The sequence below is a fragment of the Oncorhynchus nerka genome, linkage group LG3 (genome assembly GCF_034236695.1).
Source record: "Oncorhynchus nerka isolate Pitt River linkage group LG3, Oner_Uvic_2.0, whole genome shotgun sequence".
NCBI lineage: Eukaryota > Metazoa > Chordata > Actinopteri > Salmoniformes > Salmonidae > Oncorhynchus > Oncorhynchus nerka.
This window is the reverse complement of record NC_088398.1, coordinates 21,894,134-21,908,587: the sequence shown is the minus strand read 5'-3', so window position 1 is coordinate 21,908,587 and position 14,454 is coordinate 21,894,134. Positions and strand designations below refer to the sequence as shown.

Genomic DNA, 14,454 nt, shown 5'->3' with positions numbered 1-14,454 from the left:
TTAAAATGTAGAAGCGTCTCATTCAAATATTTTGGGGCGTGGTTTGTTCACAGCTCTTTTTGTGCAATCGTGAGTGAGCGTCATTCCAGTTGATCCAATCTGTTGTTTTATGCTAGTCCGTGTTATTTATGGCTATGTCCAGTGACGGTGTCCTGTGAAAGACTCACGTATGGCCTTGTGTCAATTGAGAACGATTGACTAAGCCAGTAGTTCTCAATTCTCTCCTCAGGGACCCGCAGCCTTTCCAGAGCTAGCACACCTGGTTCAACTTGTTAATTAACACAATATCAAAACCTACAGAATTTTTACAATATAATATGACTATTAAACTAGAATAAAAAACCCTATATGGTTCTACAAAGAACCTTTGAATTTGAGATTGGTTCTATAAAGAACCATTCTCCAAAAAGGTTATATAAATAACCATAAAAAAAGGGTTCTATATAGCCCCAAAATGGGTTAGAACCATAGCGGAACCCTTTTTTGGTGATATATAGAACCTTTTTTTAATGTTTCTTTATTGAACCATATGAAAGGGTTCTTTATAGCACCATACAGGTTCCATTGAGGATCTGATGAGCATGGTACTTTATAAAACCTTTTTAAAAATCCATATAGAACCAAAAAGTGTTCCGCTGTGGTTACAAGCCAAAGAACTCTTCTTAGGCACATTATAGAACCATTTGTTTTTAGTGTGTAGAAGGTGAGGTGGGGTTATTGCAGGTCACATCAGGTCAGGGGTAGTCTCTTCCACCAGCCAGCTCTAGCAATTAGCCTGGGGACGTGGTTTAGTTTAGTTATTCGGACATGCAGTAGCTACATTTCCTGGGGTCCACATAAAACTTACAAATACATGAAAAAGTACAGAACTGTTATAGACAAGAACAGCATAAGATATAACTTTTTTTAAGACACCAAGAGACAACAAAAAATACTATTTACACACTATTCATATACACATATTTATATTCTTATATACAATACAGTTCAATTAGATCTTTAAAAAGAGGAGAGCTTCTGTCATACAATAGTTTTTTGCTTTTTGCAGTAGCCTCTGGTTGCAGAGCATTCCATGATGACATGACTCTATACTGAACTGAGCGAGGCATTAAATCTGTTTTCGGTTTGGGTACCGGTCAGGTGAGGTGAGGAATGAGGATGGGTGGGTGGGGTGTATTATGGAAAAGCGTTCTTCGAAGAGTTCTTAGCAAAGTTCTTAGAAGAGTTAGAATTCTATATAGCGCCAAATAAGGGTTATTTGGCTTGCAACCATAGCAGATCCCTTATTTGTGCCATGTATAACCTTTTTTTAAAAAGGTTCTATGAAGAACTTTGTTCATTTAGTACTTAGTAGGATCTCCATTAGCCGCCGCCAAGGCAGCAGCTACTCTTCTGGGGTCCCAACAGGGTCAAAACAGCTAACAAAACACAAAACACAACAACCGCCATAAATAAAACAATACATTACACACATTATTACTCTATTATTATACATTTACAATATAAAACCCATAATACCACAAAAGAATGTGTGTTAGAGTGTGTGTGCGTGTGTCTCTTCACAGTCCTCGTTGTGCCGTGAGGTGTTGTTTTATCTGTTTTTACTGCTCACTTCAATTGCTTGATGTGGAAGAGAGTTCCATGTAGTCACGGCACTATGTAGTACTGTGTGTTTCCCAGAGTCTATTCTGGACTTGGGGGGCTGTGAAGAGACCCCTGGTGGCATGTCTTGTGGGGTATGTATGGGTGTCTGAGCTGTGTGTTAGCTGTTTGAACCTGTGCCTTCAACATGTCAATGCCTCTCACAAAGACAGGTAGTGATACAGTCAATCTCTCCTCTACTTTGAGCCAGGAGAGACTGACATGCATGTTACTGTTATTTATCCCTCCGTGTACATTTAAGGGCCAGACGGGCTGCTCTTTTCTAGGCTAATTGTATGTAGCTTTGTCCTTCTTTGGGGCACTTGACCATACAACTACAATGTTTCCAGATACTTTGAGGTTGTAACATACATTGTTTAAGCCCAATAATGCTAATGCTAGTATTTTTAAGTATCCCTTTAATTCAACAGTGGTGAGGGGAAACTCTAGGAAAGGCTGTATGTCCATGATCTACCTAGCTGGTGCTGGTCAACTATTCAGGACACCAAACAAATGAAAAACAAAGGTCAACCAATAGTGGTCTAGAATTTGGTGGACCTTCACACTCAAACTTTTACCCTAAAAATTATATGGTGTCCCTCAGCATTTGCCTTTTGTTTGATCAGACAGTGTTTGTTTAATCTTTATTTTATTAGGCGGGTCAATTAAGTACACATTCATACTTACAATGACAGCCTGAATGACGGTGTGTGTGTGTGGGAGGCACAATCCCTGATAATACTATGTGTAAAACAATTATCTGAGCACGCTGAAATGAAATGTGTTATTCTAGGACAGAATTGATGCTCATTGTGCAAGAGTCTGGCCCCCTAGACCACATATACCCCTGGCGACGTGTGTATGAATCCCATCTCAGCCCTTCCTGTCTCGCTAATACATTCTAACTATCACTGTCCATGCAACTATACAAATATTCAATATTTAAAACTAATTGATGCTCATTGTTGCTTCTTCAGGGCATTTTAATGCAGTCTTACATCCATTCAAATACAAGCTATAACTTATTCATAAGTCAGAATTTTGTACTTTGTACTTACCTTACACAGCATCCATTACACTGGCTGGTGTGATTTTTATTTTACCTTTATTTAAGTAGGCAAGTCAGTTAAGAACAAATTCTTATTTTCAATGACGGCCTAGGAACAGTGGGTTAACTGCCTTGTTCAGGGGCAGAATGAGAGATTTTTACCTTGTCAGCTCGGTCATTCGATCTGTAACCTTTCAGTTACAAGTTGCTCTAACCACTAGACTCCCTGTATAAACCGGCTACAAAGTGTCACGCCTTGGTCTTAGTATTTAGTGTTTTCTTTAGTTATTTGGTCAGGCCAGGGTGTGACATGGGTTTATTGTGTTGTCGTATTGGGGTTTTAGTAGGCATTGGGATTGTGGCTGAGTAGGGGTGTCTAGCATAGGCTTGGCTGCCTGAGGCGGTTCTCAATCAGAGTCAGGTGATTCTCGTTGTCTCTGATTGGGAACCATATTTAGGTAGCCTGGGTTTCACTGTGTGTTTGTGGGTGAATGTTCCTGTCTTTGTGTTAGTTAGCACCAGACAGGCTGTATAGGTTTTCACGTTCCGTTTGTTGTTTTGTATATTTATTTAGTTATTTCATGTATCGTTCTATTTCATTAAAGAACATGAGTAACCACCATGCTGCATTTTGGTCCGACTCTCTTTCAACAGACGAACGCCGTTACACAAAGACTGCACTTCTGTCAGTCTCTGGGCAGTTCCTCTGCTGTTGTTTTTGGACATTGTACTTTGTACTACAAAAAAAAAATCTAAATTATTCTTCTGAAATAAACATGTGTACATTTCTATGCTACTGTATTGATATCAGTTTCCAACATGGATATAGTGGTACGACATAAAAATGTGGACAGCGAGCCCTTGTGGAGGAACCTAGTCACTGCATTCCAGGTCCACATTGTGGTTTCAGAGTTGAGTGGTCACTTTATAAGTGATGGTTGTGAAACTCATTCTATGGAGGGCCTAGTGTCTACAGGTTTTTGGTTCTTCCTTTCAATTAAGCCCTAGACAACCAGATGTGTGGAGTTCCTTACTAATTAGTGACCTTAAATCATCAACCAAGGGCTCCCAAGTGGTACTGCATCTCAGTGCAAGAGGCATCACTACAGTCCCTGGTTTGAATCCAGGCTGAAACACATCTGGCTGTGATTTGGAGCACAATTGATTGGGTGCACATTTGGCCCAGTGTCATCTGGGTTAGGCTGTCATTGTAAATAAGAATTTGTTATTATCTGACTTGCCTAGTTAAATAAAGGTCCTTTTTTTTAAGTACAAGGGAGAAGCGAAAACCCGCAGACACTCTGCTTTCCTTGGAATGAGTTTGACACCTGTGCTTTAGGCCAATAAATTGAACCTGATTTGTAATATGGAAAATCACTATACAATAACAGTACCCCTACAAATGATATCACAACGTAACTAACCACATAGCTACAGTTCTTAATGCTTTACCCCTCATAGATGCTCATCTTAGATCACCAAACCAGTTCTAACATATTGCACACAAAAAAACTCAACACCGTAAATAACTTCACTTGTATTTATTTATACTATTTATATATATTTATATGATAGACATAACTATTCATGACAAACGGCAATCTTGTCAGTAAATGGAGACAAACACAGACTGTTCAACAACAACAAAAACAATAGATGGGAAACTATCAGTTTTAAAGTCAGTGCTATGCTGAAATGTCAGGAGGCAAAGTCAAAAGCACCCAGTAACTCCTCACTGTGAGGAAGGTGGGGAATCAGTGAAGGAACACTTTAGTATCATCCGTGTTCACATCAAGCACACATGATGTGGGTCTGTGCTGACATGTGTGATTTTGGAGGTTGACAGTCCACAACACAATGTGCAAAGTTGTGTTGCTGAAAAAGTGTCCTATCAACAACTCCCCAGAAGGAGGCGTGGCAGTAGCAGCTAACAAAGACATGCAAAAATGAAATATTCAGACAAATGAAATACCCTACACAAAGGACAGTAAACATAACAATACAGTTGAACAATTCAAAAATAAATAAATGACTCCTTCCTCGGAGGGTTGGGAGCAAAATGTCAAGTTGTTCACTTAAGGATAGCCATGCAATTGCGGCAATTATCAGATTCATCAAGCATTCTTTTTGATAGATAGATGTTTACATTGAGTCTTGAGGGCTTTTATCAAACATATTGGGTCGAAAACAGTGACCATTTGATATTGCGCTTCGAATGAAACATCCAATAGGTAGCATAATCATCACATTCACACTGCTCGTGAGCAATACACTTTGGAATGAAATGGATTTAACAAACAAACCAAGTAGTTCTGCACTTCATCATTTCAAAAAGCCGATATAGCATTTCTTCATCTTTTTCTTTCAAAATAGAAAGGTGCCTCTAACTTGGTAAAACCACAAGCCCCGCACACACACGAGCAATAGCTCAGTTCTCAAGCCTTCTATGACTAGAGTACAGTATCTTCTCTTCTTTGACCTTTGTCCCTATCAACATAGTTCAAAAGAAGAACTTCTCAATACATTCTGGAGAAAAACACTGAGTTGGTTGACTGCAAACGGTAAGTTCTCCCCTGGGTCCTGGTATAGGAGTGGCAGACGAGGCCAGTCCTGGTTTCAAAGTGTGGAAGGAGGGTATTAGGAGTCAGATGAGCCCTATTGTGAGTGTCCCATTACAAGTGCACTTTGAAGGCCAGCAGTTCTTCAGAGTGTATGTTGTTGAGGGAGCGCAGCTCGGGCAGCTTCAGCAGCAGCTTGGTGAAGGTGGTAGTCTCGTTGGCGTGGTTCTTCATGATCAGACTCTGCAGCGCTCGGATCAGCGTGTCCTGCAGCGCCTCCACTGACTTCAAGTCCTGGATCCCCGAACGATCTGATCACAGAACAGAGCATAAGAACAGTCTGTATCAAACAAGGCTTTAGGTTTCATCGTACACATAAGTATTTTGTGTTATCACCAGTGGCTGAATGGTATGTACAGGACTGCGTTTTAAATGGCACTTTTGACCAAAGTAGTGCACTATATAGGGAATAGGGTGTCATTTTAAACAGGTAAATAATACAGTCAGCCAGCCAGCCAGCCGGAGGACAGCCAGACAACCAGTCAGCCAGAGGACAGCCAGCCAGCTAACCAGAGGACAGCCAGCCAACCAGAGAACAGCCAGCCAACCAGAGTACAGCCAGCCAGAGTACAGCCAGAGTACAGCCAGAGTACAGTGATATGAGGACAGTGTGTTTACAATTACAGTGTGTATAAAAGGACACTGTGTTTTACAAGGACACTGTGTTTTACAAGGACACTGTTTACAGGGACACTGTTTACAAGGACACTGTTTACAAGGACACTGTTTACAAGGACACTGTTTACGGGAACACTGTGTTTTACAAGGACACTGTTTACAGGGACACTGCGTTTTACAAGGACACTGTTTACAAGGACATTGTTTACAGGGATATTGTTTACAGGGACACTGTGTTTTACAAGGACACTGTGTTTTACAAGGACACTGTTTACAAGGACACTGTTTACAGGGACAGTGTGTTTTACAAGGACACTGTTTACAGGGACACTGTTTACAAGGACACTGTTTACAAGGACACTGTGTTTTACAAGGACACTGTTTACAGGGACAGTGTTATTTACCGGCAGAAACGAGGACGACGGCAATGAAGAGGCTCATCTCATCCTTGTCCAGCTGCAGAGCGGCCAGCTTCTCGCTGAAGTCACACATGGAGGTGAGCAGCTCCCCGGCCCGCAGCAGCTCCAAGCTGTAACACTTCCCCGTCAGGAAGGTCACGGTGCGCTCGGACACATCGAACAGAGAAGCGAAGCGCACCATAAGCACCTGGAGAGAGAGAGGTGGGAGAGAGGGTGTGTTAGAACGGGGGTTTATGGTGACTAGCACTATGGTGACTAGCACTAGGCAACATACTGGCAGAATTTAACAGTGATAATGCCCACCTAACTCGGTTAGAGAGAGTTCAATGTTGAGTTAAAATACACTGATACTCTACCATAACATATCTACAGACTGTAATGTATTTAGCCAATTCAACACTCAGAGTTAAGAAGAGTGCAATGTTCAGTTGGAACACGACAGCCAGAGTTGGGAAAGATCTATTTTTGGTGTCAGAGAGTCCAGGGATTCTTACCTCAAACGTTCCGTTTTTGAGCAGGCTGACTTGGTCGTACTCGGGGAGGTCTCGGAAGCCCGGGATCCTCTTGGCAAACCCCACAACCTCGCGCACGGCCGGGATGAAACTCAGGGAGAACTCCTCCCAGATCTCCTGGCTGCGCTGGCTGGGGTCCACATAGAGACTAGGAATGACCTGGGGTGACAAGAGTCGAGAACAGGGCCCTCAGTTGTGGAAAGCAGGACACAGGAGCAATAACGCAGAAGAAACTAAATGGGGGGATTTAGAGGATAGGCCTTTTTAGGTATTTTCCATGTGTGCTTTAGGCATGGTTATGGGGTAATTTCAGGTGTGCAGTATACAATGCATTTCTACTGTAACATTTTGTAAAGAGACCTCCAATCTCCTCAATGTTTCATTGATAAAAGGACACACACCAAGTTTGTCTTGTGGTCCTGTAGGCTGTATGATGGTCCACTGTAGCCATTGGAGACAGTCTGTACGTTGTGCATTGTGTTGTCGCTCCTGTGATGGAGGCTGCAGGAGTCTTCTGGCATGCCACCACTGGGGGCGCCGTTTAGCTGTGCAGGCTGCTGCTGGTAAACAACTCTCTCTTCCCGGTAGGGAACGTTGGAGACTTGTTGATGACTGTTGCAACTAGGCTGGTAGCCCCTGGCATCGTCGTTGCAGCGGTTCCAGCTCTCCTGCAGTTCCTCCATGCGGCTGTCTCTCCTGTCTTTTACAGTTTCCCCGGCGACCTGCGAAGGTGACTCCTCCGCTTCCTCTTTGATGGACTGTTGCTGCTCACGGCGGTACGTGAATGTGCCCTGGTGACACACCCTGGAAGGAGGAACCTCGTCATCACCGCTATCCGACGAACAGGAAGAGGCGGAGCTAGAGCTGGTCTCCAGGGAGTCTTGAACGGAACGGGGTGAGGAAGGGTTGGAGCCTGATGAAGACGAGATAGATGAGGAAGAAGAGGCAGAGGAAGAGGAGCTGCCGTCATTGGGGAGCCCTTCCATGGGGCAGGGTGGACTCTGGGTGCCGTGGAGCATACTGCGGAGCTGGCTGTTGTTGTTCATCATCATGTTGTTCATGGCATTCTGCATCTCCAGCAGCATGCGCTGCTTCTCTCTCTTTGGGATGCGGCCAAACCTAACAGCTGGAGAAGGAAATCAAATAACACACATTAGTACATAAATCACTAATAAGGGCTGAAATATCCCTACAGTCAGTAAATCCATCAAACTTGTAAAAGGAAACCCCTCACCCCCATGAACCATTGTATTTCCGTTTGGGAAAAATTCAGTTATTATTTACATGTACATTTAAAAGTGGAGACTCACAGTCTCTAGACATGCCCACAGCCAGACACTTCTTGAAGCGGCACTGCTGACAGCGGTTCCTGTTGATCCTTATGACGGTGCAGTTCTCCATCTTCAGGCACTTCTTATACCGGATGCTATGCTGGATGCTCCTCCTGAAGAAACCCTGAGAACAATCACAGAAAACATTGTTTGTGCGCAGTTATTACCAAGTTAAAACGCGAATGACACAGAGCCATTGAACAACATGAATGAAACCTTGGACTGGCCGTGTGGCATTCCATGAGAAGCAGTCAGGACTAGTCTTACCTTACAGCCCTCGCAGGCGTGGACGCCATAGTGGAACCCTGAGGCCACGTCACCGCACACCTTACACAACAACACCATGCCGTTGATCTCTGTAAGGAGAAGCGCACAGCAATGTTACTACTAATTCACACCTCTCTAACAAATGTACTGGTCCACCTGTACATGATAATGACTCATGTAGACTTGAGAATACGAAATGCACCTATTACCTGGATTAGTGTGGCAACTCATACAATGCATTTCCTATCCTTTGCCATTCTGAACATATCTAGTATCCTTTGCCATACTGAATGTATTTCCAGGACTGAAATACACTCACTGGTGATGCTGCTCTTAGCGGAGGTAGATCGCCCAGTCTTCTCTGTGCCGTGGCTACGTGGGTGCTTGGCTGTTGTAGTGCGGGCGATGTCCACCATGATTCCTACTGCCCGGCTTGGCAGTGAGGGATGAGGTGGAGAGGAGCACAGGTAGCTGCTGCTGCAACTGTCACTCAAACAAGACTCCAGGCTGGAGGCGGAGCCAGAAGAGATGTAAGTTATTACACCACCTGAGGGGAGAAGGAAAAAAACACAAAAGGTTATTGGAAAATAAATCAAATATATGTCATATCAAAAACATAATATTGAAGTCGAAATATTTTGTAACAACTAAGAGAGACACAAATTATTATTCTAAGTTTTTACGCCATTGTATGTCAGAGTAAGGTTATAATAGTGATGGAAATCGACCAACTATTTCAAAAGGTAAATAATAAACCATAAAACATCTGCCTGATTACCTTTGCCACTCCCAATATAGAGCAGGAATGTTGTCCTGCTCTATATTGACCAGTTTTTTTTGTGTTTTTTTAATTTTTTACCCGTTTTTCTCCCCAATTTCGTGGTATCCAATTGTTTAGTAGCTACTATCTTGTCTCAATCGCTACAACTCCCGTACGGGCTCAGGAGAGACGAAGGTTGAAAGTCATGCGTCCTCCGATACACAACCCAACCAAGCCGCACTGCTTCTTAACACAGCGCCATCCAACCCGGAAGCCAGCCGCACCAATGTGTCGGAGGAAACACCGTGCACCTGGCCACCTTGGTTAGCGCGCACTGCGCCCGGCCCGCCACAGGAGTTGCTGGTGCACGATGAGACAAGGATATCCCTACCGGCCAAACCCTCCCTAACCCGGACAACGCTAGGCCAATTGTGCGTCGCCCCACGGACCTCCCAAGTCTCTGGTGGCACAGCTGGCGCTGCAGTACAGCGCCCTTAACCACTGCGCCACCCAGGAGGCTTGACCTGTTTTTACTACCCTAATGCCTGGCGATACAATAACACCACTGTTACATAACAAGCTGGCTCTATGGGTGTTTATTCTAAATAGTACAGCAAAGCCTGCAGTCCCAGCCAGGGTCATGCATGTCACCATTATTGAAGTTTTTTTTAAACAAAAACACAAATAATCACAAAAATACTTTATTTAAAGACGTTTGGGCACAGGGTGACAAAGTGTGTTACATGACACACAGAAACATAATCAAAATCGCAAATATCTTCCATTTGACCTAAATTACTTAACCCTTAATTATTTTGTGGGGGAAAAGATATTTCACCCAATTTCTTTGGGAGCTTGGGGGTCCCTATTAATATATCCATCATAAAATCTGTCTAGTTTTCTATAATACATATGATAAGCGGAATAAGGAAAAGAAGCAATATATGAATTGGAACGGGTTTTATTTAGACAAACATCAACCACAAATAGTTCCAACCAATCACAATTAGAAGCTTTAAAGTCAAAACATCAAGAATCAAATAAACAAACTACAACTAACACCTCATGTATAAATGGTTCTCACATTTCATATGAACATATAAACCAATATCCAAATGACTGTGTGTGTGTGGTGTATATGTGTGTGTTTGGAGGGTATAGCCTATATGTGCGAGTCTGTGTGTGTGTGTGTTTGAGTGTTTCTGAATGTGTGTTTGTGTGGGTTAATGTTTGAATCAGTGTTTCTCTTTTTGACAAAGCACACTCTGATTTCCAATTCTGTGTGGAACCTCAGGAAGCAGTTGCTGGTGGATGTGAAACAGAGGTGGACATCACAATTCTGGCACTTGGATTTTGGTGTACCTTGCGTCTCCCCTTCTTTTCAGCCATAATCATCTAGTGGGCCGTGGCATCCAGGTGCACATCAGGGACTGGAATTGGAGCAGTGGGCCCTTTTCTCCTCTTCTCCTCATACTCACCAGCAATTGTGGAACTGGGACGACCTTTCTTGCGCTCCAGACTATTTCCACTTTTGCATAGGCCTTCAGCGATGTATAACTTGAAGGTATACAGCTTATTTGTTCCTTCTTTCTCATGCCAGTGCCCTTACAATCTCTTCAGTAGAGCAGCCAGGTGGTCACGATGATCATATCCAGGAAGTGAAACACCAGCCTGTCGTACCACCTCCTTGATCTGATTTTGTTCCGGTACAGTGCAATCAGTGAGTCAAGCAGATCCATCCCACACCACCCATATTCAGGAGACTTAGGTGATCATCTTTCGCTTGAGATCCCACCTGTCAACCTCAGGGATTTTTTGATGGCCTCCCATCTATTCAGTATCATGGTGTCAGCTACTTGGGACACTCGGCAGGCTATGTTCCAAGACATGCGGGTGCCTGGTAAACCAAACAACGACATGTACACCATAATACCCAGGAACTGCTCCAATTCTTTTGTTGTGAGGTTAAGGGGCTTGTTTGCGTTACATTGTACCGCATTTGGATTTGATTGCCCTACAATAACTTCCAGAATGTCTTCAGAGAAAACCTGCATGAAGTACTGGAGGGGGGGGACATGATATCATGATTTCATCAGATCTTGAAAGCAGGCCCTGCCATTCTGGGTAAGCATTGAAGTATGCATTGTGGGGTGTTGTCCACCGGGGTAGGCGTGGAACATCAACCTCTGCTACCTCTTCATCCTCAGACTCAGTCTCATTGTCAACAGACAGACATTCTCCTTTAAAAAAGAAAACAGGAAGCACACATTTGAATGTGTCATATACCCTTCTTCATCCACTGACACGCATGCAAACACACACACATTACTTTGCTGACTGACCCCTAACTGATCCCTGACGTCTTAACTGTCTCGGGGATCCACTCTTCCTGACTCTCAAGCTCACTGTCCTCACTGTCAGAGGGAATGACCCTAACTGCTCGATGATGTTCCTTCCACCCATAAAATGTTGTTGTGTCCATTTCCTGGAAATATCAGTAAATAGTAAAGTAAAAACATTGACTATGGTCATAATTATGCATCTGAGCACATCTCCACACTTTAGCATGTTATTGCCTGAACAAAGGTGGTCTAACTGCACAACGTTGCCCCGAGGCAACAAACCAAACAACTGTTTTAGTATATAAATAAAAACAAAATAAGTATTTAAACAATCAAACATACTTCTTTACATACTCATGCACATATTTTTTTAAATATAAAGTTATTTCAATTTAAACATGTTAAAAGTGACTTTATCTTACCAATTGGTGGCACTGCGTCCCATGCAGCTTTGCTTCCTGAAAAGACTGCTACACCCCCAGACAAAAGGCCACACTCACTTCAGTCCCTCATTTCATTGGACACAGACATGTCAGGTGATATTATAAATATTTTTTTTATAAAAAAAAAAATCAAGGGGTGGTGTGAGGCCCAAAAAGGAAGTTTGTTGCCTTTAGGGCAACACCATGCCATAGAGGGTTAATGGTGTACCATCAAAACATGACACTACAGTGTAATGTGAAAACGAATGCATTTCTATAAACATTTGTATGCACTTATGCTACAAATGTAATCATTTGTAACATTTATTTGGGGGTTGGGTTTCCCAGTTCTTCTATAAAATATTATATTGAATAACACTGCCCTCTACAAAGCAAAAGAGCAGTAACTGGACATTCGGTCAAAAATGTGTTGACATTTATGAAACATTAAATACATGATTTATCATGTGGACAAAATGTGTTTCAGATAAAATGGGATGTCATGTTTGCAGTGGCTGGTAAAAGTTAGTGAAACCAAAGAAAAAAGCAGTAAATGTAATCGCTCACCTCAGTTACTGCTTTTTTATATATATTTTTAACCTTGAATCACTAAGCTTTGGGCGGTAGTTACTATGGTTTACCAATTTATTGTTGTTTGTTGAAACAAGTATCAAACCATATGACACTGACAACCACATACAAATACATGTACGAACACAAGTTTGCATTGTAAAAAAATCGTCATTCCAGTGGGTGTACCAAGCCAGAAGGCGGTAACTGCCAGATAATGCCAGAGGTCAGGGTCAATATGAATACAAAATAAACTGGGAAAAAAGACAACAGTTAACATCTCCAATGATCTGACTACAATTCAATTGGCTCCACAATTAAAAAACACTGAAGTAATTTTTCTAAGTTTCCATTTATGAGCAGTTACTGCTCTTTTGCTTGACAGGGCACAAAAATATATCGTATTTTAGTTTCTGGCAAAATCAAAGTTATTATTGTAGTCATTGGTGTTAAATAACATTATTACATAAGAATGTAGACATTAAACCAAATGCTTAAATATGGGCTAAATAAGACAAACTAGGAAAATAATACACATGCTGCTTGGTGTACTGTCACAAAATCAACATATATATTATACTATACTATGTAGCCCTAAATGTAGTTAATGGTCTCGAAGACCTGGCCATGATTACCTAACCAGCTACGACTATTCTCTTCCAAAACCCACCCACTTGTGGAGCTGTCATGTCTAAGAGATTAAATCTAGGTCACCAAAACAGCCTCCTTCAGGCTCACGTGGACCTGCATGCCGCCCGCGAGCTTGGACTCAGTGCAGATTTACGCACTGATTGCGTCACAGCCTCTTCTCGACAAATGAGCAGTGAGAGTCGAGGAGCATCCGCACATGGCTAGGCAGCTTGGTCCATGTGAGGTGAAGCAAAGTAGAACATTGTAGTGTCAAAACAAAAAAAACGTAGCACAGTGGCATTCCTAACCCATATACATGGTTTGGCAATAAGCAGACCACAAAAGCTAAATAATCCATTGGAAGGTTTCTAATTGTGGTCCACATATAACGTATAAAAAGCACACAACTAAATAAAATGTGTACAGATAAATCAGATTGCACAAGCTTTTTTCTAGAACAGATTCTTAGAACGACACATTGATTCTAGACAGCAACAGTAACACTATATTTGTAACAAAGTAACACATTTGCAAACAAGTAACTGATCAATGTAGCGACACTTTCAATTACATGTAACATTGTAATAGCACGGATAATAAAGCCGGTCTTACCAGTCTTGATTGATCCCATGTCTGCAGGCGCCTCGATTCCGTGAATATTTGGAGAAAGCAACCTATGCTGACTAAATGTCTTGTCAATAACTCGCCAGTTTGACTTTAAGGATTGCAAAGTTCTATTGTCCTTAGTAGCACAGTGGTTACACTGTAACAAACTCAAATTAAAAGCGTCGATCATCTAAAGCTCAACACTGTATATTAATTCAGTCTCAACTACATTTCTGTAGTAAATATTGGTAGCATGAATATAATTATCTGCACTCTCATGTCAGTATCCTGAACAAAACAAGTTCCCGATCTTCTTTCAGTCAAAATTCCCGAGACTTTTATGCGGCATACAACCTGAATAGTTTTTGTACATTTAAAAATATGTAACAAGATGAAAAACGCTGGACGAACTCCCTTGTTGAACGACTTTTCTGTACTCAATGTTCTAAATAGTGCGTTTACCATGTGACCCAGTTGTCAGCCACTCCCACTTGCCTGGGCGCTTGAGTCACTTTAACCCAGTGACACACTTTTACAGACCAGAGGCAGAGTTAAAGGCTCAGTGCACACAAAAACGTGAATTATATGTGTTATACACACAAACACTATATATCCACACTATGAGCTTGGAATAATACTATGAAAATGATAATGCCCTTTAGCGTAAGAG

At 42.2% G+C, this 14,454-nt stretch overlaps 1 protein-coding gene across 2 annotated transcripts; it reads right to left on the bottom strand.

Moving 5' to 3' along the window:
* Window positions 1–4,215: 4,215 nt before the first annotated feature.
* On the bottom strand, window positions 4,216–14,246 carry LOC115104610 (nuclear receptor subfamily 1 group D member 2-like). Of its 2 annotated transcripts, XM_029625970.2 has the most exons (8): window positions 13,791–14,246; window positions 8,774–9,001; window positions 8,455–8,543; window positions 8,167–8,311; window positions 7,258–7,982; window positions 6,839–7,015; window positions 6,330–6,531; window positions 4,216–5,558 (listed from the first exon to the last, which is right to left on the bottom strand). In XM_029625970.2, the coding sequence occupies exons 1-8, from the start codon at window positions 13,972–13,974 to the stop codon at window positions 5,362–5,364; spliced, it is 1,947 nt and encodes a 648-aa protein (XP_029481830.2). In that variant the 5' UTR covers window positions 13,975–14,246; the 3' UTR covers window positions 4,216–5,361. The 2 variants fall into 2 exon arrangements, with proteins under 2 accessions (XP_029481830.2, XP_029481837.2); XM_029625977.2 differs by lacking the exon at window positions 13,791–14,246 and having other exon boundaries at window positions 8,664–8,866.
* Window positions 14,247–14,454: the final 208 nt, after the last annotated feature.

Excerpts from the sequence above, each read along its gene's own strand:
- LOC115104610 (XM_029625970.2), bottom strand. The coding sequence starts at position 13,974 with ATGATCGACGCTTTTAATTTGAGTTTGTTACAGTGTAACCACTGTGCT. Across the intron at positions 9,002-13,790 it reads CATGGGATCAATCAAGACTG|GTGGTGTAATAACTTACATC; the intron begins GTAAGACCGGCT and ends TTCTCCCCTCAG. Across the intron at positions 8,544-8,773 it reads CGCTAAGAGCAGCATCACCA|AGATCAACGGCATGGTGTTG; the intron begins GTGAGTGTATTT and ends TTCTCCTTACAG.